Source organism: Oncorhynchus masou, chromosome 27 (assembly GCF_036934945.1).
Source record: "Oncorhynchus masou masou isolate Uvic2021 chromosome 27, UVic_Omas_1.1, whole genome shotgun sequence".
Classification (NCBI taxonomy): domain Eukaryota; kingdom Metazoa; phylum Chordata; class Actinopteri; order Salmoniformes; family Salmonidae; genus Oncorhynchus; species Oncorhynchus masou.
The window spans coordinates 11,194,111-11,222,039 of NC_088238.1; the positions used below are offsets into that span (position 1 = coordinate 11,194,111).

The following is a 27,929-nucleotide window of genomic DNA, read 5'->3' on the forward strand; positions in this document are numbered from 1 at the left end:
GTGTGTGTGTGCGTGTGTGTGTGTGTGTGTGTGAGTGAATATCATGTGTGTGTGTGTGTGTGTGTGTGTGTGTGTGTATATATAGTGTGTGTGTGCGTACGTGTGTGTGTGTGTATATATATAGTGTGTGTGTGCGTACGTGTGTGTGTGTGTGTGTATATATATAGTGTGTGCGTGCGTACGTGTGTGTGTGTGTGTATATATATAGTGTGTGCGTGCGTACGTGTGTGTGTGTGTGTGTGTGCGTACGTGTGTGTGTGTGTATATATATGTGTGTGTGTGTGTGTGTGTGTGTGTGTGTGTGTGTGTGTGTGTGTGTGTGTGTGTGTGTGTGTGTATATATATAGTGTGTGCGTGCGTACGTGTGTGTGTGTGTTCTCCTACATCTGTGCAGTCTATGTTCCCTTAATTACCTCGGCTCATTACATGGGCAGGGTGAGTGGGTTTGGCAGCTCCACACATCATGAGGACAAGAACCAAAATAAGGAGTGACTGTCTCTGTCCTCCTCGTATAGAGGGGAAAGGGGTCTCTCCAGCTCAGCGGAGGCGTGCTGCGCTGCTCTGCTGGGCTGTATAAATAGTGGATGACTCCAACGGATGTCCAATACTTCACCAAGAGCCTCAGTCTTTACAGTAACACTTAGAAGAGATCTGTCGTAGGCCAGACGCTGTTCCAACTGGCCGTGGAGAATCACTACTGTTTCTTCAGTAGAGCCACTTATGTCCTGTGTCAGTGGCTTCAGGCTGCAAATAGGATTCCATTGTTATTGTGACACCTTTTTCATTTTATTTATTTAATATTATATTTTGGTTTGTTTCTGTTATTGTCTGATGCCTTGGTAGGGGGTGTGGAGGGGGGGGGGTGAAGGACTGGGGATGTTGTTTGTTATGGTTGTCAATGTTTCTGTTCTCAAACCTGAAAACATACACAAAGTATATATATACAATAGAAGAACACCAGAGACAGAGAGAGGATGGAGAGAGGATGGAGAGAGGATGGAGAGAGGTTTGACAGATGATGGAGAGAGGATGGAGAGAGGATGGAGAGAGGTTTGACAGATGATGGAGAGAAGATGGAGAGAGGATGGGGAGAAGGAGGGGGAACACCAGAGACAGAGAGAGGATGGAGAGAGGATGGAGAGAGGTTGGAGAGAGGTTGGAGAGAGGTTTGACAGATGATGGAGAGAGGATGGAGAGAGGATGGAGAGAGGTTTGACAGATGATGGAGAGAAGATGGAGAGAGGATGGGGAGAGGATGGAGAGAGGATGGGGAGAAGGAGGGGGAACACCAGAGACAGAGAGAGGATGGAGAGAGGATGGAGAGAGGTTGGAGAGAGGTTTGACAGATGATGGAGAGAGGATGGAGAGAGGATGGAGAGAGGTTTGACAGATGATGGAGAGAAGATGGAGAGAGGATGGAGAGAGGATGGAGAGAGGATGGGGAGAAGGAGGGGGAACACCAGAGACAGAGAGAGGATGGAGAGAGGATGGAGAGAGGTTGGAGAGAGGTTGGAGAGAGGTTTGACAGATGATGGAGAGAGGATGGAGAGAGGATGGAGAGAGGTTTGACAGATGATGGAGAGAAGATGGAGAGAGGATGGGGAGAAGGAGGGGGAACACCAGAGACAGAGAGAGGATGGAGAGAGGTTGGAGAGAGGTTGGAGAGAGGTTGGAGAGAGGTTTGACAGATGATGGAGAGAGGATGGAGAGAGGTTTGACAGATGATGGAGAGAAGATGGAGAGAGGATGGGGAGAAGGAGGGGGAACACCAGAGACAGAGAGAGGATGGAGAGAGGATGGAGAGAGGATGGAGAGAGGATGGAGAGGAGGAGGGGGAACACCAGAGACAGAGAGAGGATGGAGAGAGGATGGAGAGAGGATGGAGAGGAGGAGGAGGAACACCAGAGACAGAGAGAGGATGGAGAGAGGATGGAGAGAGGTTTGACAGATGATGGAGAGAAGATGGAGAGAGGATGGAGAGAGGATGGAGAGAAGGAGGGGGAACACCAGAGACAGAGAGAGGATGGAGAGAGGATGGAGAGAGGATGGAGAGAGGTTTGACAGATGATGGAGAGAGGATGGAGAGAGGATGGAGAGAGGTTTGACAGATGATGGAGAGAAGATGGAGAGAGGATGGGGAGAAGGAGGGGGAACACCAGAGACAGAGAAAGGATGGAGAGAGGATGGAGAGAGGATGGAGAGAGGATGGAGAGAGGATGGAGAGAGGATGGAGAGAGGATGGAGAGAAGGAGGGGGAACACCAGAGACAGAGAGAGGATGGAGAGAGGATGGAGAGAAGGAGGGGGAACACCAGAGACAGAGAGAGGATGGAGAGAGGATGGAGAGAAGGAGGGGGAACACCAGAGACAGAGAGAGGATGGAGAGAGGATGGAGAGAAGGAGGGGGAACACCAGAGACAGAGAGAGGATGGAGAGGATGGAGAGAAGGAGGAAAAGAAGAGAGAAACAAACAGAGCAGGATGAGTGTGTGAAGGTCTGGCAGGGGTCGTGACCTTAATGAACCCTGGGTAATGCTCACTATGAGTATGTATGGACAACAGGCCTATAGGGATCACTTTTAGAACTATTTAAAAGTGATTTAAAAGTGTATTTCCAGGTAAATGCCCCAAAAATGTCATTTTGGCTCGGCTCGCTTGGCTGGCTCCTTCTGGGTTTAATAGTTAAATAGTTGTTAGTCTCTCTTTCCTGTCCTGGCTGTGGGGTTTATTCCCCTGGTGTTCCTGTGGCCGGGGCTCGGTTGTCATTGGACCTGGATATAGAGCAGGTGGCATAACTAACTAGCTATGTCCTTGCCTTCCTGCATGTGTTTGTGTGTTAGAGAAAGAGGCTGAGCACTACCAGTCCCCATCCAGTCTGCTCCCTGTACCCAGCCTTCCTCTCCCACAGCCTGGCTCTATAAGCCTGGCAGTCCCCTCTCTCTCACACACACACACTAGGTCTATGAGTCTGGAAGTCCCCTCTCTCACACACACACACACACACACACACACACACACACACACACACACACACACACACACACACACACACACACACACACGCACACACACACACTCTAGCTCTATGAGTCTGGAAGTCCCTGGCAGTGGAAGGCCCCTACTAGAGCCCAGATATAATGAATCTCAAGGGGAAACTTAGGGTCCATCCTGCCTAAAGCCTGGTGGTGCCGAGCCTGGACCAGACCAGACCAGGATGGTGTCCCAAATAGAACCCTACCACCTATATAGTGCACTACTTTTAACCAGGGCCCATCAGGTCATAGCCCAGGTGAACGAGAGGGAACCAGACCGTGACACGTCAGGCAGTGACTCAGGCAGTGACTGGGGTGGGGAGGAATGGATGTGGAGGAGACAGCATTGTATGGTTGGGTCCAGAGCTCAGGTTCACTAATTGGGGAATGTCGCATGTATGAAAAGCTCTTTATTAATGAAGTTATTTTAGGAGACAGACTCTACAGCTGGGAGTTTTATTGTGATGAAGAGTGACAGGGAGGAGAAGGAGGGAATACGTCCTTGGCCACACCTCCACAGTGGATAGAAAGTGAGTGACCTCATTGATCCCCTCAACGTCTGCCCAGCGTCCATATTCTGGGCAGTGAGAGTCCTGTTTCCCATCCTTCAGTCTAACCACCTCAGATGAGTCATGCAGGGTTATTCCAGCCTGACGGTCTCTCTCCAGTAGGTTGGCATAAAGGGTTGCAAAGGGTCGGAAACCTTCCGCTAAATTTCCTAGAATTTTCCCGCAAATTTTCAATGGGAAGTTAAGCCTGGGAATTTTTGGGAATTTGTTAACTAGTAAATTTGTTAACTAGTATATAGTAGCCTACTGCAAAGTGTGTTTAAATAATTTCTAACTTGTTAACAATTTCTGCTAGTTAGTTTTTGCTACCATGTGGGTTTTAGCTTGCTTGAGCCTGCTAACTGAGGAGTGTTAATTCACCTGTTTCCATACATGTTTCATTTTAAAACATTTATCTTACAAAGGAGTTGTTTAATCTAACTGCTTAACTATTTTATTGTACATGGAATTGTACTTGTGATTTTTTTACTAATGTTTTTCTAATCTAATCTTTACAGGAAAATGCCACGGGCACTATCTGATGTGTGGATACATTTCACTGCAGCTAATGTAGAAGGAAAATCTGTGTACATTTGCAAATACTGTGCCAGATCATATATGTGAAGAATGCAACAAAGATGCAGAATCATCTGGCCAAGTGCATAAAGTTCCCTCAGTGCTCACATCAAGCAACCTCTGACAAAAGTCCCTCTAGTTCTATACAAGGTGAAAATGATGAATCAGACACCTTATCGATGGCAACAGCTCATGGTCTTCCTGGAATCAGATGTTTTTTGTCTCAATGGAGGAACGTAGTCAGAGAAATGCTGATGAATGTCTTGCTCGAGCTGCGTATGGAACTGGTTCACCTCTGATGCTCACAGGCAATGAGTATTGGAAGACATTTCTGAATGGTCTTCACCCAGCATACACCCCTCCAACCAGACATGCTTGATCTACTCATTTGCTGGATGCAGAGTTCAACAGAGTTCAAGTGAAGGTCAAGCAAATCATAGAGAAAACAGACTGTATTGCAATCATCTCTGATGGGTGGTCAAATGTTTGTGGGCAAGGAATAATTAACTACGTAATTTCCACCCCTCAACCAGTATTCTACAAGAGCACAGACACAAGGGACAACAGACACACCAGACTCTTCATTGCAGATGAGCTAAAGGCAGTCATCAATGACCTTGGACCACAGAAGATATTTGCACTGCTGACAGACAATGCTGTGAATATGATGCTGGGTCTAAAGTGGAGGAGTCCTACACCCATTGGCTGTGCTGCTCATGCATTGAATCTGCTCCTCAAGGACATCATGACACTGTAAACAATGGATCCACACTACAAGAGAGCCAAGGAAATGGTTAGGTATGTGAAGGCTCATAAGCAATCTACCTCACCAAGCAAAGTGATTAGAATAAGAGAACCACATGGAAGCTGCCCAGCAACACCCGTTGGGGTGCCGTCATCATGTTTGACAGTCTCCTGGAGGGGAAGGAGTCTCTCCAAGAAATGTCCATATCACAGTCTGCCGATATGGACAGCCCCATCAAGAGGATCCTCCTGGATGATGTATTTTGGGAGAGAGTGGTAAGCAGCCTGAAACTCCAGAAACCTACAGCAGTAGCCATTGGACGGATTGAGGGAGACAATGCCATCCTGTCTGATGTTCAGACTCTGCTTGCAGAGGTAAGAGAATAAATCCATACTGCCCTGCCCACTTCACTGTTGCTCCAAGCAGAGGAAACTGCAGTTCTGAAATACATCAAAAAGCATGAAGACTTCTGCCTGAAGCCCAAACACCCTGCAGCGTACATGTTGGACGAGCATCCAAGAGCATCCTGTCTGGTGCAGAGATCAACAAGGCCTATGGTGTCATCACTACCGTGTCTCGCCACCTTGGCCTGGATGAGGGCAGGGTTCTTGGCAGTTTGACGAAGTACACTTTGAAGCAAGGGCTTTGGGATGGAGATGCAATATGGTAGTCATGACAACATATCTCATCAGCAGCCTGGTGGAAGGCACCCTTCCCTCACCATACCATACACAAACAGACACACAGCAATGAGAGTTTTCCGCAGCCACTCATCAGACAGGCCGCAGGGTTCGACCTAACACTGCACAATAGTAATATTCCCAGTAATGTAACCACTACCCTGACAATACCAGCACCAGGCTCAACCAACCAAGATACTTCAGGACCACACAGAGATGGTGGAGAGAGGAAGAGGAGGAGGAAGGATGAGAGGGAGAGAGAATATGTCTGACTGTCACGTGAGATAGAGCATTTATTTCCACCGATAACAGAAGAAGAATGTACCAGGGTAAAGTTGAAGAAGGCACAGAGAGCTATCCCACTGTTAGCTAATCTATCTATGACTTCTGTGTGTGTGTGTGTGTGTGTGTGTGTGTGTGTGTGTGTGTGTGTGTGTGTGTGTGTGTGTGTGTGTGTGTGTGTGTGTGTGTGTGTGTGTGTGTGTGTGTGTGTGTGTCAGACCAGCCAAGCAGCTGATGTAAACTGAAGTGAAAGGAACCTGTTTCTTCATAGAGAGATGGAGTTATTTATTTGCCAAATGAAGACTGGACACAAACACACACACACACACACACACACACACACACACACACACACACACACGTACCACGTAAACAGGCCCCATTGACACGGTATTCAGGGGGTTGGCACGGTATTCAGGGGGTTGGCATGCATGGCGATGCATTGCTATAAGACAGGGGAGGCGTTCTCTGAGTTGCTACTTCAGGAGTGTGTATAAAGGAGGGTTTGACGGGAGGCCTTCGCTGAGGGGCATTGATGTGGGTCTAAATCAGGCCATTAACTGTGGGCTCAAGAGATGCCAGCCGAGTGCATTAGTGTGTACAAGTTAACATAAACACTGTGGACTTTTGGCCAGGAGACACGGAAGTGATGGAAGGATGGTGGGAGACACAGAGGAGGACTGAGGTAGGGGTTGGCTTCTGTGTGTAACAGAGAGGACTTGTAGAGATGAAGGGGCGGCAGGTAGCCTAGTGGTTAGAGGGGCGGCAGGTAGCCTAGTGGTTAGAGGGGTGGCAGGTAGCCTCGTGGTTAGAGGGGCGGCAGGTAGCCTAGTGGTTAGAGGGGCAGCAGGTAGCCTAGTGGTTAGAGGCAGGTAGCCGAGTGGTTAGAGGGGCGGCAGGTAGCCTAGTGGTTAGAGGGGCGGCAGGTAGCCTAGTGGTTAGAGGCAGGTAGCCTAGTGGTTAGAGGGGCAGCAGGTAGCCTAGTGGGTTAGAGGGGTGGCAAGTAGCCTAGTGGTTAGAGGGGAGGCAGGTAGCCTAGTGGTTAGAGGGGCAGCAGGTAGCCTAGTGGTTAGAGGGGCGGCAGGTAGCCTAGTGGTTAGAGGGGCAGCAGGTAGCCTAGTGGTTAGAGGGGCGGCAGGTAGCCTAGTGGTTAGAGGGGTGGCAGGTAGCCTAGTGGTTAGAGGGGCGGCAGGTAGCCTAGTGGTTAGAGGGGCAGCAGGTAGCCTAGTGGTTAGAGGGGCAGCAGGTAGCCTAGTGGTTAGAGGGGTGGCAGGTAGCCTAGTGGTTAGAGGCAAGTAGCCTAGTGGTTAGAGGGGCAGCAGGTAGCCTAGTGGTTATAGGGGTGGCAGGTAGTCTAGTGGTTAGAGGCAGGTAGCCTAGTGGTTAGAGGGGCAGCAGGTAGCCTAGTGGTTAGAGGGGCGGCAGGTAGCCTAGTGGTTAGAGGGGCGGCAGGTAGCCTAGTGGTTAGAGGGGTGGCAGGTAGCCTAGTGGTTAGAGGGGCGGCAGGTAGCCTAGTGGTTAGAGGGGCAGCAGGTAGCCTAGTGGTTAGAGGGGCAGCAGGTAGCCTAGTGGTTAGAGGGGCGGCAGGTAGCCTAGTGGTTAAAGGGGCAGCAGGTAGCCTAGTGGTTAGAGGGGCGGCAGGTAGCCTAGTGGTTAGAGGGGCAGCAGGTAGCCTAGTGGTTAGAGGGGTGGCAGGTAGCCTAGTGGTTAGAGGCAAGTAGCCTAGTGGTTAGAGGGGCAGCAGGTAGCCTAGTGGTTATAGGGGTGGCAGGTAGTCTAGTGGTTAGAGGCAGGTAGCCTAGTGGTTAGAGGGGCAGCAGGTAGCCTAGTGGTTAGAGGGGCGGCAGGTAGCCTAGTGGTTAGAGGGGTGGCAGGTAGCCTAGTGGTTAGAGGGGCGGCAGGTAGCCTAGTGGTTAGAGGGGCAGCAGGTAGCCTAGTGGTTAGAGGGGCAGCAGGTAGCCTAGTGGTTAGAGGGGCGGCAGGTAGCCTAGTGGTTAGAGGGGCGGCAGGTAGCCTAGTGGTTAGAGGGGCAGCAGGTAGCCTAGTGGTTAGAGGGGCGGCAGGTAGCCTAGTGGTTAGAGGGGCAGCAGGTAGCCTAGTGGTTAGAGGGGTGGCAGGTAGCCTAGTGGTTAGAGGCAAGTAGCCTAGTGGTTAGAGGGGCAGCAGGTAGCCTAGTGGTTAGAGGGGTGGCAGGTAGTCTAGTGGTTAGAGGCAGGTAGCCTAGTGGTTAGAGGGGCAGCAGGTAGCCTAGTGGTTAGAGGGGCGGCAGGTAGCCTAGTGGTTAGAGGGGCGGCTGGTAGCCTAGTGGTTAGAGGGGCGGCAGGTAGCCTAGTGGTTAGAGGGGCGGCAGGTAGCCTAGTGGTTAGAGGGGCGGCAGGTAGCCTAGTGGTTAGAGGGGCGGCAGGTAGCCTAGTGGTTAGAGGGGCGGCAGGTAGCCTAGTGGTTAGAGGGGCGGCAGGTAGCCTAGTGGTTAGAGGCAGGTAGCCTAGTGGTTAGAAGGGTGGCAGGTAGCCTCGTGGTTAGAGCGTTGGACCAGTAACTGAAAGGTTGCTGGATCTAATCTGTCATTCAGCCCCTGAACAAGGCACTGTTCCTAGGCCGTCATTGTAAGTAAGAATTTGTCCTTAACTGACTTGTCTAGTTAAATAAAAGTTAAATAAAGGTCAGATCAAATAATAAAATAAAATGAAACTTGAGTAAAGGGTCTTAACATGTTGTTAGGCTTGACATTCCACCACTGACATACAGATGACTGTGAAGCTCCTTCTGTTACATTCAGTGTGTTTGTATTGTATTTATTATGGATTCTTGTTAGTTCCTGTCAAGGCAGCATCTACTCTTCCTGGGGTTTATTATGGATCCCCATTAGTTCCTGTCAAGGCAGCAGCTACTCTTCCTGGGGTTTATTATGGATCCTCATTAGTTCCTGCCAAGGCAGTAGCTACTCTTCCTGGGGTTTATTATGGATCCTTGTTAGTTCCTGTCAAGGCAGCAGCTACTCTTCCTGGGGTTTATTATGGATCCCCATTAGTTCCTGTCAAGGCAGCAGCTACTCTTCCTGGGGTTTATTATGGATCCTCATTAGTTCCTGTCAAGGCAGCAGCTACTCTTCATGGGGTTTATTATGGATCCCCATTAGTTCCTGCCAAGGCAGCAGCTACTCTTCATGGGGTTTATTATGGATTCTTGTTAGTTCCTGCCAAGGCAGCAGCTACTCTTCCTGGGGTTTATTATGGATCCTTGTTAGTTCCAGTCAAGGCAGCAGCTACTCTTCCTGGGGTTTATTATGGATCCCCATTAGTTCCTGCCAAGACAGCAGCTACTCTTCCTGGGGTTTATTATGGATCCCCATTAGTTCCTGTCAAGGCAGCAGCTACTCTTCCTGGGGTTTATTATGGATCCCCATTAGTTCCTGTCAAGGCAGCAGCTACTCTTCCTGGGGTTTATTATGGATCCCCATTAGTTCCTGTCAAGGCAGCAGCTACTCTTCCTGGGGTTTATTATGGATCCCCATTAGTTCCTGTCAAGGAAGCAGCTACTCTTCCTGGGGTTTATTATGGATCCTCATTAGTTCCTGTCAAGTCAGCAGTTACTCTTCCTGGGGTTTATTATGGATCCCCATTAGTTCCTGTCAAGGCAGCAGCTACTCTTCCTGGGGTTTATTATGGATCCCCATTAGTTCCTGTCAAGGCAGCAGCTACTCTTCCTGGGGTTTATTATGGATCCCCATTAGTTCCTGTCAAGGCAGCAGCTACTCTTCCTGGGGTTTATTATGGATCCCCATTAGTTCCTGCCAAGGCAGCAGCTACTCTTCCTGGGGTTTATTATGGATCCCCATTAGTTCCTGCCAAGGCAGCAGCTACTCTTCCTGGGGTTTATTATGGATCCCCATTAGTTCCTGTCAAGGCAGCATCTACTCTTCCTGGGGTTTATTATGGATCCCCATTAGTTCCTGCCAAGACAGCAGCTACTCTTCCTGGGGTTTATTATGGATCCCCATTAGTTCCTGCCAAGGCAGCAGCTACTCTTCCTGGGGTTTATTATGGATCCCCATTAGTTCCTGTCAAGGCAGCAGCTACTCTTCCTGGGGTTTATTATGGATCCCCATTAGTTCCTGCCAAGGCAGCAGCTACTCTTCCTGGGGTTTATTATGGATCCCCATTAGTTCCTGTCAAGGCAGCATCTACTCTTCCTGGGGTTTATTATGGATCCCCATTAGTTCCTGCCAAGACAGCAGCTACTCTTCCTGGGGTCCAGCAATTATATATATTTTTTAAACATTACAATACATTCACAACAAATTTCACTACACACTAAGTGTGTGCCCTCAGGCCCCTACTCCACTACCACATATCTACAGTACTAAATCCATGGATGTTATCATGTGTCTGTGCTTATGTTGTTCATGGTGGTGTGTGTGTCTCTGTGTGTGTGTCTCTGTGTGTGTGTTCTGTGTGTGTGTTCTGTGTGTGTGTGTGTGTGTGTGTGTGTGTGTGTGTGTGTGTGTGTGTGTGTGTGTGTGTGTGTACCACTCACCTGTTTCTCAGTGTGTGTGCGAGCAGCTTCCTCCTGAGCCAGAACCATCTCTCTCTCTGCTGTAATCTGGACACTTTCTCTCAGAGCCTCCTCCAGCTCCTCTATACGCTCCTCCTTCTGGCGCAGGGAGTCCTGGGGAACACACACACACACACTGGATTAGGGAGAGGTAGAGGCCTGTATGGAAGGAAATATACACACACACATACTAAGAATAGTTACCAGCCTGTATGGAAGGAAACACATACAGCGAGAGAACACACACACACACACACACACACACACACACACAAGGAATAGTTACCAGCCTGTATGGAATGAAAACACAGCCATGTGATGTAAACCTTCATATGACCTTCAGCTAATCTAGTTGGTATAATCACGATGCATTTTTCAAGAGAGACCAGGGAAGAGCTGTGCAATGAATCAATCTGGTGGAATATATGACCATGGTGTTCATTCAACCCCTGAGCACCAGGCGTACTAACTATAAACACATACCACCTAGTCAGTGACGTGGACACGCTGCTGGAGAACTATGACGTGGCGGGACATTGAAAACACTGGACAGGACTGGAAGCCAGAGTGTCACGAAGTCAGTAAGGTCACCAGTGTGGTCGCAATGGCTTAGAGAAGCAGAACCCCCAATACATTTCTCCACACACACACACAGTCTATTCTCTATGGCTGATGATAGGTGAGTCAGACCAGTGGCCTTTCTCTCTGTCTGTTCTATCGGGGGGGGGGTGTGTGTGTGTGTGTGTGTGTGTGTGTCATACAGGCTTAGTAACTACAGGGGAAGTGAAGTGGGAATGTTGTCCACTGTGTAATGTAATGTAATGTAATGTGTGTGTGTGTGTGTGTGTGTGTGTGTGTGTGTGTGTGTGTGTGTGTGTGTGTGTGTGTGTGTGTGTGTGTGTGTGTGTGTGTGTGTGTGTGTGTGTGTGTCATACAGGCTTAGTAACTACAGGGGAAGTGAAGTGGGAATGTTGTCCACTGTGTAATGTAATGTAATGTAATGTGTGTGTGTGTGTGTGTGTGTGTGTGTGTGTGTGTGTGTGTGTGTGTGTGTGTGTGTGTGTGTGTGTGTGTCATACAGGCTTAGTAACTACAGGGGAAGTGAAGTGGGAATGTTGTCCACTATATAATGTAATGTAATACACAGGAGAAATCAAGCTTTCCCCTCTGTGTTCACTGGGGCCCCTAACAGAAGACCTCCCTCCTTCCCGACCGGCCCTTCCACCACACTGTGTACCTCTGGTGTTCACCCTCTCTCACACCCGTTACGTTACGGAAGGCCATCGTAGCCGATGATGACGTCCACTTCTGAGTTAAAGGTGAACACTTTGATGACTGAGTCCAATCTGAGATACACAAACTTTAGGCAGGCCTGGTGGTATGTATCAGTCTGTGTTGATGGGGCAGGCCTGGTGGTATGTCTCTGTGTTGATGGGGCAGGCCTGGTGGTATGTATCAGTCTGTGTTGATGGGGCAGGCCTGGTGGTATGTCTCTGTGTTGATGGGGCAGGCCTGGTGGTATGTATCAGTCTGTGTTGATGGGGGCAGGCCTGGTGGTATGTATCAGTCTGTGTTGATGGGGCAGGCCTGGTGGTATGTCTCTGTGTTGATGGGGGCAGGCCTGGTGGTATGTATCAGTCTGTGTTGATGGGGCAGGCCTGGTGGTATGTATCAGTCTGTGTTGATGGGGCAGGCCTGGTGGTATGTCTCTGTGTTGATGGGGGCAGGCCTGGTGGTATGTATCAGTCTGTGTTGATGGGGGCAGGCCTGGTGGTATGTCTCTGTGTTGATGGGGCAGGCCTGGTGGTATGTCTCTGTGTTGATGGGGCAGGCCTGGTGGTATGTATCAGTCTGTGTTGATGGGGGCAGGCCTGGTGGTATGTCTCTGTGTTGATGGGGCAGGCCTGGTGGTATGTATCAGTCTGTGTTGGTGGGGGCAGGCCTGCTGGTATGTATCAGTCTGTGTTGATGGGGCAGGCCTGGTGGTATGTCTCTGTGTTGATGGGGCAGGCCTGGTGGTATGTCTCTGTGTTGATGGGGCAGGCCTGGTGGTATGTATCAGTCTGTGTTGGTGGGGGCAGGCCTGGTGGTATGTCTCTGTGTTGATGGGGCAGGCCTGGTGGTATGTATCAGTCTGTGTTGATGGGGGCAGGCCTGCTGGTATGTATCAGTCTGTGTTGGTGGGGGCAGGCCTGGTGGTATGTATCAGTCTGTGTTGATGGGGCAGGCCTGGTGGTATGTCTCTGTGTTGATGGGGCAGGCCTGGTGGTATGTATCAGTCTGTGTTGGTGGGGGCAGGCCTGGTGGTATGTCTCTGTGTTGGTGGGGGCAGGCCTGGTGGTATGTATCAGTCTGTGTTGATGGGGGCAGGCCTGGTGGTATGTATCAGTCTGTGTTGGTGGGGGCAGGCCTGGTGGTATGTATCAGTCTGTGTTGGTGGGGGCAGGCCTGGTGGTATGTATCAGTCTGTGTTGATGGGGGCAGGCCTGCTGGTATGTACAGAGCTGCCACCAGGTGGAACGGTCAGCAGCAGCGTCCTCCAGGTCTGTGGATTTGATGTTGAACTTCTTCAGTCACGTTTTCAGCTGGTCCTTGTAGTGCTTCATCTGCCTCCCAGCAGACCTCCTGCCAAGATGTATCTGGACCCCCTGCAGACCGCCTGCCAAGATGTATCTGGACCCCTACAGACCGCCAGCCAAGATGTATCTGGACCCCCTGCAGACCGCCTGCCAAGATGTATCTGGACCCCTATACAGACCGCCTGCCAAGATGTATCTGGACCCCTACAGACTGCCTGCCAAGATGTATCTGGACCCCTACAGACTGCCAGCCAAGATGTATCTGGACCCCTACAGACCGCCTGCCAAGATGTATCTGGACCCCCTGCAGACTGCCAGCCAAGATGTATCTGGACCCCCTACAGACTGCCAGCCAAGATGTATCTGGACCCCCTGCAGACCGCCTGCCAAGATGTATCTGGACCCCCTACAGACTGCCAGCCAAGATGTATCTGGACCCCCTGCAGACTGCCAGCCAAGATGTATCTGGACCCCCTGCAGACTGCCAGCCAAGATGTATCTGGACCCCCTACAGACTGCCAGCCAAGATGTATCTGGACCCCCTGCAGACCGCCTGCCAAGATGTATCTGGACCCCCTACAGACTGCCAGCCAAGATGTATCTGGACCCCCTGCAGACTGCCAGCCAAGATGTATCTGGACCCCCTGCAGACTGCCAGCCAAGATGTATCTGGACCCCCTGCAGACTGCCAGCCAAGATGTATCTGGACCCCCTGCAGACCGCCTGCCAAGATGTATCTGGACCCCTACAGACCGCCTGCCAAGATGTATCTGGACCCCTACAGACCGCCTGCAAGATGTATCTGGACCCCCTGCAGACCGCCTGCAAGATGTATCTGGACCCCCTACAGACCGCCAGCCAAGATGTATCTGGACCCCTGCAGACCGCCTGCCAAGATGTATCTGGACCCCCTGCAGACCGCCTGCCAAGATGTATCTGGACCCCCTACAGACCGCCAGCCAAGATGTATCTGGACCCCCTGCAGACCGCCTCCGCCTGCAAGATGTATCTGTCCATACAGGATTCCACGTCAAGTGCTCCTGACACATTTTAATGACATGCCCAAGCTGGTGCAGTTGGTGCTGGGTGACCATGGCCTCCATACTCTTACAGTTGGTACTGGGTGAACAAGGCTTCCATACTCTTGTAGTTGGTGCTGGGTGACCAAGGCTTCCATACTCTTGTAGTTGGTGCTGGGTGACCATGGCCTCCATACTCTTGTAGTTGGTGCTGGGTGACTATGGCCTCCATACTCTTGCAGTTGGTGCTGGGTGACCAAGGCTTCCATACTCTTGTAGTTGGTGCTGGGTGACCATGGCCTACATACTCTTGTAGTTGGTGCTGGGTGACCATGGCCTCCATACTCTTGTAGTTGGTGCTGGGTGACCAAGGCTTCCATACTCTTGCAGTCAGTCTTAGCAAGTATTTCTGTATGGGGCACACAGTTGCACCAGGTGATTCCCAGGATGCACTGCAGCCATTGTATGTGGAATCGGTTGAAACTGCTTGTTGTGGCGACGATAAGTGACCCAGAAATGTGGTGATGCAGAATGGCTTGTTAGATGGCGACTATAAGTGACCCAGAAATGTGGTGATGCAGAATGACTTGATAGATGGCAACTTTGGTGTGGAGGTGGCGATCCCAGTTTAGGAAGACCCTTCATCTGAGTTTCCCCGAAGGCAGCTGATGCTTGATCTTGTTTTGAATTTCGAGGTCGATGCTGCAGTCCTCTGAGAGGATGCTGCCCAGGTATTTGAAGGACGGGACTATTGCCAGTGATTTGTGTTCAATGGTGAAGACAGGCATGGTGGGTGGAGGGATGGGTCTCTATTGGCAGACCACCTCTGTCTTGGTGGTGTTGTTAGACAGTCCCATCCTGCTATGGACCCTCACAGCCCCTACAAGGACGGACTGAAGGTCTTCCGGAGTGTGGGCCACACGAGCACAGTCATCAGCATACTGCAGCTCAAGAACACACTCCGTCAAAACCTTGGTGGTTGCTTGGAGCCTCCTGATGTTTAATAGGTCCACCACAACACCCACTGCAGTCCTCAAGCTCCTTGTGGAGAAGCTGGGTGACACACAGGAGTGAGATGTTAAAGAGGACAGGTGCCAGCACACACCCCTGCCTCACACCGATGCTTACTCCAACGGGCACTGACTCCAGCCCTCCTTTGGCCACCTGAGCCATCGTCCCATCATGGAACTGGCAAAGGACATTGACACATTTGTCTGGACAGCCACATTTGAGTAGAATGTCTCATAGTAGTTCCCTGCTCACAGTGTCAAAGGCCTTGGAGAGGTCGTTGAAGGCCTTAGGGAGGTCGTCGAAGGCCTTGGAGAGGTCGTCGAAGGCCTTGGAGAGGTCGTCGAAGGACTTGGGGAGGTCGTCGAAGGACTTGGGGAGGTCGTCGAAGGCCTTGGGGAGGTCGTCGAAGGCCTTGGGGAGGTCGTCGAAGGCCTTGGAGAGGTAGTCGAAGGCCTTGGAGAGGTCGTCGGAGGCCTTGGAGAGGTCGTCGGAGGCCTTGGAGAGGTCGTCGAAGGCCTTGGAGAGGTCGTCGAAGGCCTTGGAGAGGTTGTTGAAGGCCTTGGAGAGCTCGTCGAAGGCCTTGGAGAGGTCGTTGAAGGCCTTGGAGAGGTCGTTGAAGGCCTTAGGGAGGTCGTCGAAGGCCTTGGAGAGGTCGTCGAAGGCCTTGGAGAGGTCGTCGAAGGACTTGGGGAGGTCGTCGAAGGACTTGGGGAGGTCGTCGAAGGCCTTGGGGAGGTCGTCGGAGGCCTTGGAGAGGTCGTTGAAGGCCTTGGAGAGGTCGTCGAAGGCCTTGGAGAGGTCGTCGAAGGCCTTGGAGAGGTCGTCAGAGGCCTTGGAGAGGTCGTAGAAGGCCTTGGAGAGGTTGTCAAAGGCCTTGGAGAGGTCGTAGAAGGCCTTGGAGAGGTCGTCAAAGGCCTTGGAGAGGTTGTCGAAGGCCTTGGAGAGGTCGTCGAAGGCCTTGGAGAGGTTGTTGAAGGCCTTGGAGAGCTCGTCGAAGGCCTTGGAGAGGTCGTCGAAGGCCTTGGAGAGGTCGTTGAAGGCCTTGGAGAGGTCGTCGAAGGCCTTGGAGAGGTCGTCGAAGGCCTTGGAGAGCTCGTCGAAGGCCTTGGAGAGGTCGTCGAAGGCCTTGGAGAGGTCGTCGAAGGCCTTGGAGAGGTCGTTGAAGGCCTTGGAGAGGTCGTTGAAGGCCTTGGAGAGCTCGTCGAAGGCCTTGGAGAGCTCGTCGAAGGCCTTGGAGAGGTCCTGATGTTGTTCACAGCACTGGCGTTGCCGTGTCGTGAACATCATGTTGACTGTAGTCCTGTTCTTTCTGAAGCCGCGTTGTGACTCTGGCAGCAGTTCCTCTGTGATGTTGTCCACCAGCCTGTGTAGCATCACCTTGGTCAGGACCTTACCGTTAACAGTCAGAAGGGATATCCCCCCCCGGCTGTTATCGCAGATGGACTTGTCACCCTTGTTCTTATAGATGGTGACAATGTTTCCATCCAGCCACTGTTGGGGGACGATCTCACACACACATACACACAATCAGCTTTTTCAGTCCTCTCAACCACATCCCTCTTTTTTAAAGAGAGATTATTTCTGTCCATTCCTTTCTAAAACCACACCACAATCCTCCCCCCTTCCCTTCGCTTATTTACTTTTCTCTCCTCCTCCTCTTCATCACTCCTCCTTCTCCTCCTCAGAGTGCTATTTGAGTGTTTCTGACTAGGAACCTCAGGGAGGGAACCAGCTGTATCTGTCCCAAATCAAACTTCATGTTTGTGTTCATGAAGGTTCAGCCACTGAACTGACTTATTACTGGAAGTCAGGGACAATGGGAGGTTAGAGGGTTAGGGCGGACACACATGCACAGATGGCTACACACACACGCGCGCACACACACACGAAGAAGAGAAGAGAACAATGTGGCATGCGGTGAATGTCTTGAAAACATCTTGAAACATCTTGAAACATCTCAAAAACATCTTGAAACATTGTAAAAACATCTTGAAACGCCTCGAAAACATCTTGAAACTTCTTGAAACATCTTGAAACATTGTAAAAACATCTTGAAACGTCTCGAAAATATCTTGAAATCTCTGTTTTGTGTTCTGTATACATTCCATCCTCCACTGCCCCCCCCCCGCTCTAATCTCAACTACAGCTCAACTTTCTCAAGGCAGACCACAATCCCTTCAGCTTCATTTAAAGCGACAGTAATCCTTTCTGCTGGTTCCGTATCTCATTACCGTAATGTCTTGGCGTGCCAGAACGTTGCGGGCGATCGAAAGAAACACCTCTGGGAGAGTCCTAATCAGAGAAGCATGTCGTTCTAATATCTGGTGTCTCGGTATGTGTGTGTGTGTGTGTGTGTGTGTGTGTGTGTTGGCCAGTTTCTCTCCACAGACAAAGTCAATTAAGAGATGAGCAGGAATGAGGCTGGTTAAGGAAATGGTTGGGGTTAGAAGGGTTAGGAGGTTGTTAAGACAGTCAGGGACACAGCAATGTAGAGATGGCTGGCAGCTGATGCTCGTGCTGCATGTTAGTGTCTGTCATGATGTGGCTGTAATGACCGCTGGTATTTTTACTGTGTCCTTCTCACACCCAGATAGCGACACACACACACACACACACACACACACACACACACACACACACACACACACACACACACACACACAGTCATCATGGTCTATAATGACATGGATTGAATTATCACTGGCATTACATTTCTCACACACAGAGACAGAAACACACACTGACACACCACTGTCTCTGATGTTGTGTCTCTAGCCACTTCATGTGTGCTGATCCTTTCAAGAACATGGCTACCACACGGCCACCACACGGCCACCACACGGCCACCACACGGCCACCACACGGCCACCACACGGCCACCACACGGCCACCACACGGTCATCACATGGTCACCACACGGCCACCACACGGCCACCACACGGCCAACACACGGCCACCACACGGCCACCACACGGCCACCACACGGCCACCACACGGCCACCACACGGCCACCACACGGTCAACACATGGCCATCACATGGTCACCACATGGCTACCACATGGCCACCACATGGCAACCACATGGCAACCACATGGCAACATTCTGCATTGCTAAAGACAATGCAGAATGTCCACTTGGGCTTTCCATTCAGTCACCCAGGTCGTCTTCTAATTTCTCATCTGATTCCCATCTCACAGACAGAGGAAAGACAGACAGACTGACAGACAGATAGAGACAGACAGAGAGACAGACAGAAAGATATACAGAGGACAGACAGATAGAGACAGACAGAGAGACAGACAGAAAGATATACAGAGGACAGACAGACAGACAGACAGACAGACAGACAGACAGACAGAGACAGACAGAAACAGACAGACATATATGCAGAGAGACAGACAGACAGGCAGAGAGACAGACAGACAGGCAGACAGAAAGACATGCAGACAGAGACAGGCAGATAGAAAGACAGACACAGACAGACAGACAGACAGACAGACAGACAGACAGACAGACAGACAGACAGAGAGACAGACAGATATGCAGAGCGACAGGTTGACAGACAGACGGGCAGAGAGACAGACAGATATGCAGAGAGACAGGCAGAGAGACAGACTGACTGGCAGACAGACAGGCAGAGAGACAGACATATATGCAGACAGACAGACAGACTGACAGACAGACAGGCCTAACATCTGGTACCTAGAAGACTCAACATCAAGAGCGAACAACATAAAAGACAACAACTAAAAAGCCTTACTCATGTCCTCATATGAAGCCAAGAAGAGAAAGAGAGGGATGGAGAGAGAGAGAGAAAAAAAGAGAAGGAAAGAGAGCGACAGAGAGAGAGATGAAGAGAGAGAGACAGGGATGGAGAGAGAGAGGTGGCCTGTGCAGCTGTCCTTGTATATTGATATCATGTGGAGCGACCAGATTTCTCTCCGGGTGAGAGGAGTTTATGTCACGCCCAGGCCCGGTCCCCTAGCGTGTGTGTCTATGTGTGTGTGTGTGTGTGTCTATGTGTGTGTGTGTGTGTATTTCCATCAGGTGGGTTCAGGTATTGCAGGAAACTGAAATTATTAGGAAACTCCTCAACCTGCCTGAGAGAGTACAGCCACCAAACAGCACACACACACACACACACACACACACACACACACACACACACACACACACACACACACACACACACACACACACACACACACACACACACACACACACACACACACACACACACATCAAACACAACAAGCCCACAAACAGGACCAATAAAAAACCCTTGGAAGTCTATTAGAGACAGGAGAGGCAGGGAGGAACACATGGAAGAGATTCCCATTTCTCTCTCTTCCATCTCTCACAACCACTCTCTGTTTGGCTCTCTTGTTTTTTCCCCCCCTCCCTCAATCCCTGTATCAGCTCCAACTCCTCAATCTGCGTTCCTCATCTGTTCAGATCCTGCAAGATACACACACACACACACGCACCCACACGCACACACACACGCACACACACGCACACACACACACACAGATCCAGTTACAACACTCAGACACCCGCAAAAAAAGATCCCAAAACAGACCCAATGCCTTCCTTATTGTGTTCAAATGTCCTAGCCCCTCGCCCCTACCCTCCAAAACCCACGTTGCCTTAAATGAGTGCTTTGTAGAAGACTACAAACAAACCCCAAGAATAGATTGCTTACATTAGACAGAGAGAGAAAGAGAGAGAGATTGAGAGAAAGAGAGAGAGAAAGAGAGAAAGAGAGAGAGAAAGAAAGAAAGAGAGACAGCGATAAGAGAGGGAGACAGAGAGAGAGAGAGAGAGAGAGAGAGAGAGATGGAGAGAAATAGAGACAGAGAGAAAGAGAGAGAGAGAGAGAGAGACAAAGAGAAAGAAAGAGAGCCTCCCCTCTCTCCCCCTATCCTCCCCTTTCTCCTACTCAGTGACAGACAGAGAGAGAAACATACCATACATTCTTTGTTGAAACCAATGCCGCTACATATGCCAAGGCAGAGTAGTTAGGAGATACATATGCCAAGGCAGAGTAGTTAGGAGATACATATGCCAAGGCAGAGTAGTTAGGAGATACATATGCCAAGGCAGAGTAGTTAGGAGATACATATGCCAAGGCAGAGTAGTTAGGAGATACATATGCCAAGGCAGAGTAGTTGGGAGATACATATGCCAAGGCAGAGTAGTTAGGAGATACATATGCCAAGGCAGAGTAGTTGGGAGATACATATGCCAAGGCAGAGTAGTTAGGAGATACATATGCCAAGGCAGAGTAGTTAGGAGATACATATGCCAAGGCAGAGTAGTTGGGAGATACATATGCCAAGGCAGAGTAGTTGGGAGATACATATGCCAAGGCAGAGTAGTTGGGAGATACATATGCCAAGGCAGAGTAGTTGGGAGATACATATGCCAAGGCAGAGTAGTTGGGAGATACATATGCCAAGGCAGAGTACATATGCAGAGTAGTTAGGAGATACATATGCCAAGGCAGAGTAGTTAGGAGATACATATGTCAAGGCAGAGTAGTTGGGAGATACATATGCCAAGGCAGAGTAGTTGGGAGATACATATGCCAAGGCAGAGTAGTTGGGAGATACATATGCCAAGGCAGAGTAGTTAGGAGATACATATGCCAAGGCAGAGTAGTTAGGAGATACATATGCCAAGGCAGAGTAGTTAGGAGATACATATGTCAAGGCAGAGTAGTTAGGAGTATATATAATCAGCTCAAGTCAAATCATTCTAGTTGGCGTGACTATGATTACTGCGACACAGCCAAAGAGTCATTTAATCACAATTTGGGTTTTTGCAGTAAACACAATGGGTTGTGTCACAAATTACATCATATTCCCTACATAGTGCACTACTTTTGACCAGATGCCTATGGGCCCTGGTGAAGAGTACCCTAGTGCATTATATAGTGGATAGGGTGCCATATTATTCTGGTTGGTTACGGGAGCTGTCAGGTTGGTGTTCCCAACACTTATCCTGCACACCACTGAGAGTTGAAGTAGATCACAGCTGTGGCCCTCTGGCCATTATGGTGCAGTAACTCATAACTGGTGTGCAGCAGCACACAGAGAGAGAGGCACAGAATGGATGCCAATGGCCTGCCTGAACTATGCTCATTGTCTACGGGATCACTTTGTTTCTACCTGCTTATTTCCTATCTTCTCATCCTCTCCCCTCCTCTCCTCTCCTCTCCTCTCATACTCTCCCCTCCTCTCCACTCCCCATCCCCTCCACTCCTCTCATCCTCTCCTTTCCCTTCTCTTACTCTCTCATCCTCTCCTCTCCTCTCATCCTCTCCTTTCCCCTTCTCTCATACTCTCCCCTCCTCTCCACTCCCCATCCCCTCCTCTCCTCTCATCCTCTCCTTTCCCTTCTCTCATACTCTCTCATCCTCTCCTCTCCTCTCATCCTCTCCTTTCCCCTTCTCTCATACTCTCCCATCCTCTCCTCTCATCCTCTCCCCTCCTCTCCTCTCATCCTCTCATTTCCCCTTCTCTCATACTCTCCCATCCTCTCATCCTCTCCTCTTCACTCATCTCCTCTCCTGCCCCCTTCCTCTTATCTTCTTCTGTCCTCCTCTACACTGGTGGGGAAAACATAACTGGAATATCAGACCTGATCCAGAGGGAAACAGAGCTGGAATATCAGACCTGATCCAGAGGGAAACAGAGCTGGAATATCAGACCTGATCCAGAGATGGAATATCAGACCTGATCCAGAGATGGAATATCAGACCTGATCCAGAGCTGGAATATCAGACCTGATCCAGAGGAAACAGAGATGGAATATCAGACCTGATCCAAAGGGAAACAGAGATGGAATATCAGACCTGATCCAAAGGGAAACAGAGCTGGAATATCAGACCTGATCCAGAGGGAAACAGAGCTGGAATATCAGACCTGATCCAGAGGGAAACAGAGCTGGAATATCAGACCTGATCCAGAGCTGGAATATCAGACCTGATCCAGAGATGGAATATCAGACCTGATCCAGAGATGGAATATCAGACCTGATCCAGAGCTGGAATATCAGACCTGATCCAGAGATGGAATATCAGACCTGATCCAGAGCTGGAATATCAGACCTGATCCAGAGATGGAATATCAGACCTGATCCAGAGATGGAATATCAGACCTGATCCAGAGATGGAATATCAGACCTGATCCAGAGATGGAATATCAGACCTGATCCAGAGATGGAATATCAGACCTGATCCAGAGATGGAATATCAGACCTGATCCAGAGCTGGAATATCAGACCTGATCCAGAGGGAAACAGAGCTGGAATATCAGACCTGATCCAGAGGGAAACAGAGCTGGAATATCAGACCTGATCCAGAGGGAAACAGAGCTGGAATATCAGACCTGATCCAGAGGGAAACAGAGCTGTTAGAGCTTTCACGGTGACTAACACCATTCCGTCCAAACTTGTGCAACCGTGACATTCAAACGAGGCGACAGTGTTGACATCCAAATCTGGGGTGTGAACTATGTTTCTATTCAAGCGTCGATTGACATGGTAATTGCCCAATAATATTGGAGAAAAGTGGAAAAAAACTGACCCCCTAACTAATTCTGTCTTACAGCCTCTCTCCACCACGTGTAGAGCTTCTCTCACCATTTAAAAACAAGACAGGGACAGGGGGGGGCAGGGACAGGGTAAGGGACAGGGTAAGGGGACAGGGTAAGGGACAGGGTAAGGGGATAGGGACAGGGTAAGGGGACAGGGTAAGGGACAGGGTAAGGGGACAGGGTAAGGGACAGGGTAAGGGGACAGGGTAGGGACAGGGTAAGGGGACAGGGTAAAGGGACAGGGTAAGGGGATAGGGACAGGGTATGGGGACAGGGTAAGGGACAGGGTAAGGGACAGGGTAAGGGGACAGGGTAAGGGGACAGGGTAAGGGGACAGGGTAAGGGACAGGGTAAGGGGACAGGGTAAGGGGATAGGGACAGGGTAAGGGGACAGGGTAAGGGACAGGGGAAGGGACAGGGGAAGGGACAGGGACAGGGTAAGGGACAGGGTAAGGGACAGGATAAGGGGACAGGGTAAGGGACAGGGACAGGGTAAGGGGACAGGGTAAGGGGACAGGGACAGGGTAAGGGGACAGGGTAAGGGGATAGGGACAGGGTAAGGGATAGGGACAGGGTAAGGGACAGGGTAAGGGGATAGGGACAGGGTAAGGGACAGGGTAAGGGGACAGGGTAAGGGGACAGGGTAAGGGGACAGGGTAAGGGGATAGGGACAGGGTAAGGGGATAGGGACAGGGTAAGGGACAGGGTAAGGGGATAGAGACAGGGTAAGGGGATAGGGACAGGGTAAAGGACAGGGTAAGGGGACAGGGACAGGGTAAGGGGACAGGGACAGGGTAAGGGGACAGGGTAAGGGGATAGGGATAGTGTAAGGGACAGGGTAAGGGGATAGGGACAGGGTAAGGGACAGGGTAAGGGACAGGGTAAGGGGACAGGGTAAGGGACAGGGACAGGGTAAGGGGACAGGGTAAGGGACAGGGACAGGGTAAGGGACAGGGTAAGGGGATAGGGACAGGGTAAGGGACAGGGTAAGGGACAGGGTAAGGGACAGGGTAAGGGATAGGGTAAGGGATAGGGTAAGGGGACAGGGTAAGGGGACAGGGTAAGGGACAGGGACAGGGTAAGGGGACAGGGTAAGGGACATGGTAAGGGACAGGGACAGGGTAAGGGACAAGGACAGGGTAAGGGGACAGGGTAAGGGGACAGTGACAGGGTAAGGGGATAGGGACAGGGTAAGGGGACAGGGTAAGGGGACAGGGTAAGGGGACAGGGTAGGGGACAGGGACAGGGTAAGGGACAGGGTAAGGGGACAGGGACAGGGTAAGGGGATAGGGACAGGGTAAGGGGACAGGGTAAGGGTAAGGGACAAGGACAGGGTAAGGGGACAGGGACAGGGTAAGGGGACAGGGTAAGGGGATAGGGACAGGGTAAGGGGATAGGGACAGGGTAAGGGGACAGGGTAAGGGGACAGGGTAAGGGGACAGGGTAAGGGGACAGGGTAAGGGGATAGGGACAGGGTAAGGGGATAGGGACAGGGTAAGGGACAAGGACAGGGTAAGGGGACAGGGACAGGGTAAGGGGACAGGGTAAGGGGACAGGGTAAGGGGACAGGGTAAGGGGCAGGGTAAGGGGGGATACCTAGTCATTTTTTGCATCATCGCTGCAAGCTATCATGACTCTCAAAAACCTGCTGTTAACTTCTAAGATCACTTTAGCCCCGCCCTAAAAACCTGCTGTTAACTTCTAAGATCACTTTAGCCCCGCCCTAAAAACCTGCTGTTAACTTCTGAAGATCACTTTAGCCCCGCCCTAAAAACCTGCTGTTGACTTCTGAAGATCACTTTAGCCCCGCCCTAAAAACCGGCTGTTAACTTCTGAAGATCACTTTAGCCCCGCCCTAAAAACCGGCTGTTAACTTCTGAAAATCACTTTAGCCCCGCCCTAAAAACCGGCTGTTAACTTCTGAAGATCACTTTAGCCCCGCCCTAAAAACCGGCTGTTAACTTCTGAAAATCACTTTAGCCCCGCCCTAAAAACCGGATGTTAACTTCTGAAGATCACTTTAGCCCCGCCCTAAAAAACGGCTGTTAACTTCTAAAGATCACTTTAGCCCCGCCCTAAAAACCGGCTGTTAACTTCTGAAGATCACTTTAGCCCCGCCCTAAAAACCGGCTGTTAACTTCTGAAGATCACTTTAGCCCCGCCCTAAAAACCGGCTGTTAACTTCTTTAAGATCACTTTAGCCCCGCCCTAAAAACCGGCTGTTAACTTCTGAAGATCACTTTAGCCCCGCCCTAAAAACCGGCTGTTAACTTCTGAAGATCACTTTAGCCCCGCCCTAAAAACCGGCTGTTAACTTCTGAAGATCACTTTAGCCCCGCCCTAAAAACCGGATGTTAACTTCTGAAGATCACTTTAGCCCCGCCCTAAAAACCGGCTGTTAACTTCTGAAGATCACTTTAGCCCCGCCCTAAAAACCGGCTGTTTACTTCTAAGATCACTTTAGCCCCGCCCTAAAAACCTGCTGTTAACTTCTGAAGATCACTTTAGCCCCGCCCTAAAAACCTGCTGTTAAATTCTAAGATCACTTTAGCCCCGCCCTAAAAACCCGATTCAAATTCGACACAAACCTTCAAATAGGTATGTAATGACACGTTATATAAACTCTTTAATAGTGTTTTATTTACATTTTAGAGGCGATAAGGTGATAAGTTGGGCAGATCGAGTGAAAAAAGATGCTTCCCCACCCACCATTTGTAGAAAGACCAGACGGAGCTCATTGCCTTGTTGAATCAGGCAGACGGGCATCATGAAGGTCTCCTCATTGATTTGGTTGGAAAGGGGAGAAATGGTGCTTTACTATGGTATTGATACTACAGACGACCTGGAAGTATTGCGTTTTTGGGGCGCTAAAACAAAGTCAATTTTACGGACCAGCACGATGTACAAATGTGAGTTAGTTCACGTTATATGTAGAAATATATCTATTCTACCATGTGTATAAATAAAACTATAACCACAATCAGGTTGTTAGACTTATACATGTATACCTCTTCACCTGGCTGTTAAAGTTACAGTCTCCATAACAACCCTTCACAGACTCTGTGTGTCTCTAACATAACAGGGAACCAGTGCAGTGAGGAAGTCATCCCTGAGGTAGACAACACACAGTAACAGTCTCCATAACAACCCCTCACAGACTCTGTGTGTCTCTAACATAACAGGGAACCAGTGCAGTGAGGAAGTCATCCCTGAGGTAGACAAGACACAGTAACAGTCTCCATAACAACCCCTCACAGACTCTGTGTGTCTCTAACATAACAGGGAACCAGTGGGGACAGAACGTCCGCTGTCTGGTAAATGTCCTACAGGGTTTCCTAATGTCCTCGTCTGGTCTAACTATAGCTGACGAATGGACCATCAGCGGATGTTCTGATGCTCTGAAAGGGGAGCAGCCAGCACACACACACACACACACACGCACACGCACAAGCACGTGCACGCACACGCACACGCACACACACAGCCCTGTGTGACAGATGACGGCGACTCACACGGTGGAAGTAATGAGTAATGTGTGTATATATATGTGTGTGTGTGTGTGTGTGTGTGTGTGTGTGTGTGTGTGTGTATACGTGTATATGTGTGTGTATACGTGTACACGTGTATATGTGTATGTGTGTGTATATGTGTGTGTATATATACGTGTGTGTGTGTGTGTGTGTGTGTGTGTGTATAATGTAACATCCAATATAATTACATCAGATTGTGTGTCATCAGTGTCATCAGACAGTGTTAATGACTATAAAGCATCCAGCCACTCTGTTGGCTAAAAGTCCAATATCAATCAAACAATATGTTTGTGTCGAACTGCTGTGCTTTATCCTGGCCAGATCGCAGGTGTAAAGGACAACTTGTTCTCAACTGGCCGACCTGGTAAAATAAATGTGAAATAAAAACATGTCAAAGTGTATTTATAAAGCTCTCTTTACATCAGCAGATGTCGCTGAGTACAGTACAGAAACCCAGCCTGAAACTCCCAAAGACAAGCAATGCAGATGTAGAAGTTGATACACTCTGAAACCTGGAGCTTATAAAGCATTATAGTGATTGGAGGAGCTCTCAGTCACACGGTCTCTGTCAGGACTCAGACTGAATGAAAGTAACAGAACAGAGAAGTACAACACAGACACTATAGGGACTGCTGTAGTCCAAAACACAGACACTATAGGGACTGCTGTAGTCCAAAACACAGACACTATGGGGACTGCTGTAGTCCAAAACACAGACACTATGGGGACTGCTGTAGTCCAAAACACAGACACTATAGGGACTGCTGTAGTCCAAAACACAGACACTATGGGGACTGCTGTAGTCCAAAACACAGACACTATAGGGACTGCTGTAGTCCAAAACACAGACACTATAGGGACTGCTGTAGTCCAAAACACAGACACTATAGGGACTGCTGTAGTCCAAAACACAGACACTATAGGGACTGCTGTAGTCCAAAACACAGACACTATAGGGACTGCTGTAGTCCAAAACACAGACACTATAGGGACTGCTGTAGTCCAAAACACAGACACTATAGGGACTGCTGTAGTCCAAAACACAGACACTATAGGGACTGCTGTAGTCCAAAACACAGACACTATGGGGACTGCTGTAGTCCAAAACACAGACACTATGGGGACTGCTGTAGTCCAAAACACAGACACTATAGGGACTGCTGTAGTCCAAAACACAGACACTATGGGGACTGCTGTAGTCCAAAACACAGACACTATAGGGACTGCTGTAGTCCAAAACACAGACACTATAGGGACTGCTGTAGTCCAAAACACAGACACTATAGGGACTGCTGTAGTCCAAAACACAGACACTATAGGGACTGCTGTAGTCCAAAACACAGACACTATAGGGACTGCTGTAGTCCAAAACACAGACACTATAGGGACTGCTGTAGTCCAAAACACAGACACTATAGGGACTGCTGTAGTCCAAAACACAGACACTAAAGGGACTGCTGTAGTCCAAAACACAGACACTATAGGGACTGCTGTAGTCCAAAACACAGACACTATAGGGACTGCTGTAGTCCAAAACACAGACACTATGGGGACTGCTGTAGTCCAAAACACAGACACTATAGGGACTGCTGTAGTCCAAAACACAGACACTATAGGGACTGCTGTAGTCCAAAACACAGACACTATAGGGACTGCTGTAGTCCAAAACACAGACACTATAGGGACTGCTGTAGTCCAAAACACAGACACTATAGGGACTGCTGTAGTCCAAAACACAGACACTATAGGGACTGCTGTAGTCCAAAACACAGA

The 27,929-nt window shown here is 49.9% G+C and overlaps 1 protein-coding gene across 1 annotated transcript in view; it reads right to left on the bottom strand.

Moving 5' to 3' along the window:
- The window catches only part of LOC135515605 (ELKS/Rab6-interacting/CAST family member 1-like), a 508,676-nt gene that overhangs the window by 275,544 nt on the left and 205,203 nt on the right, over positions 1–27,929 (bottom strand). Inside the window, 1 exon segment of the mRNA XM_064939228.1 lies at positions 10,398–10,529. Coding sequence (XP_064795300.1) covers positions 10,398–10,529 — 132 coding nt within the window.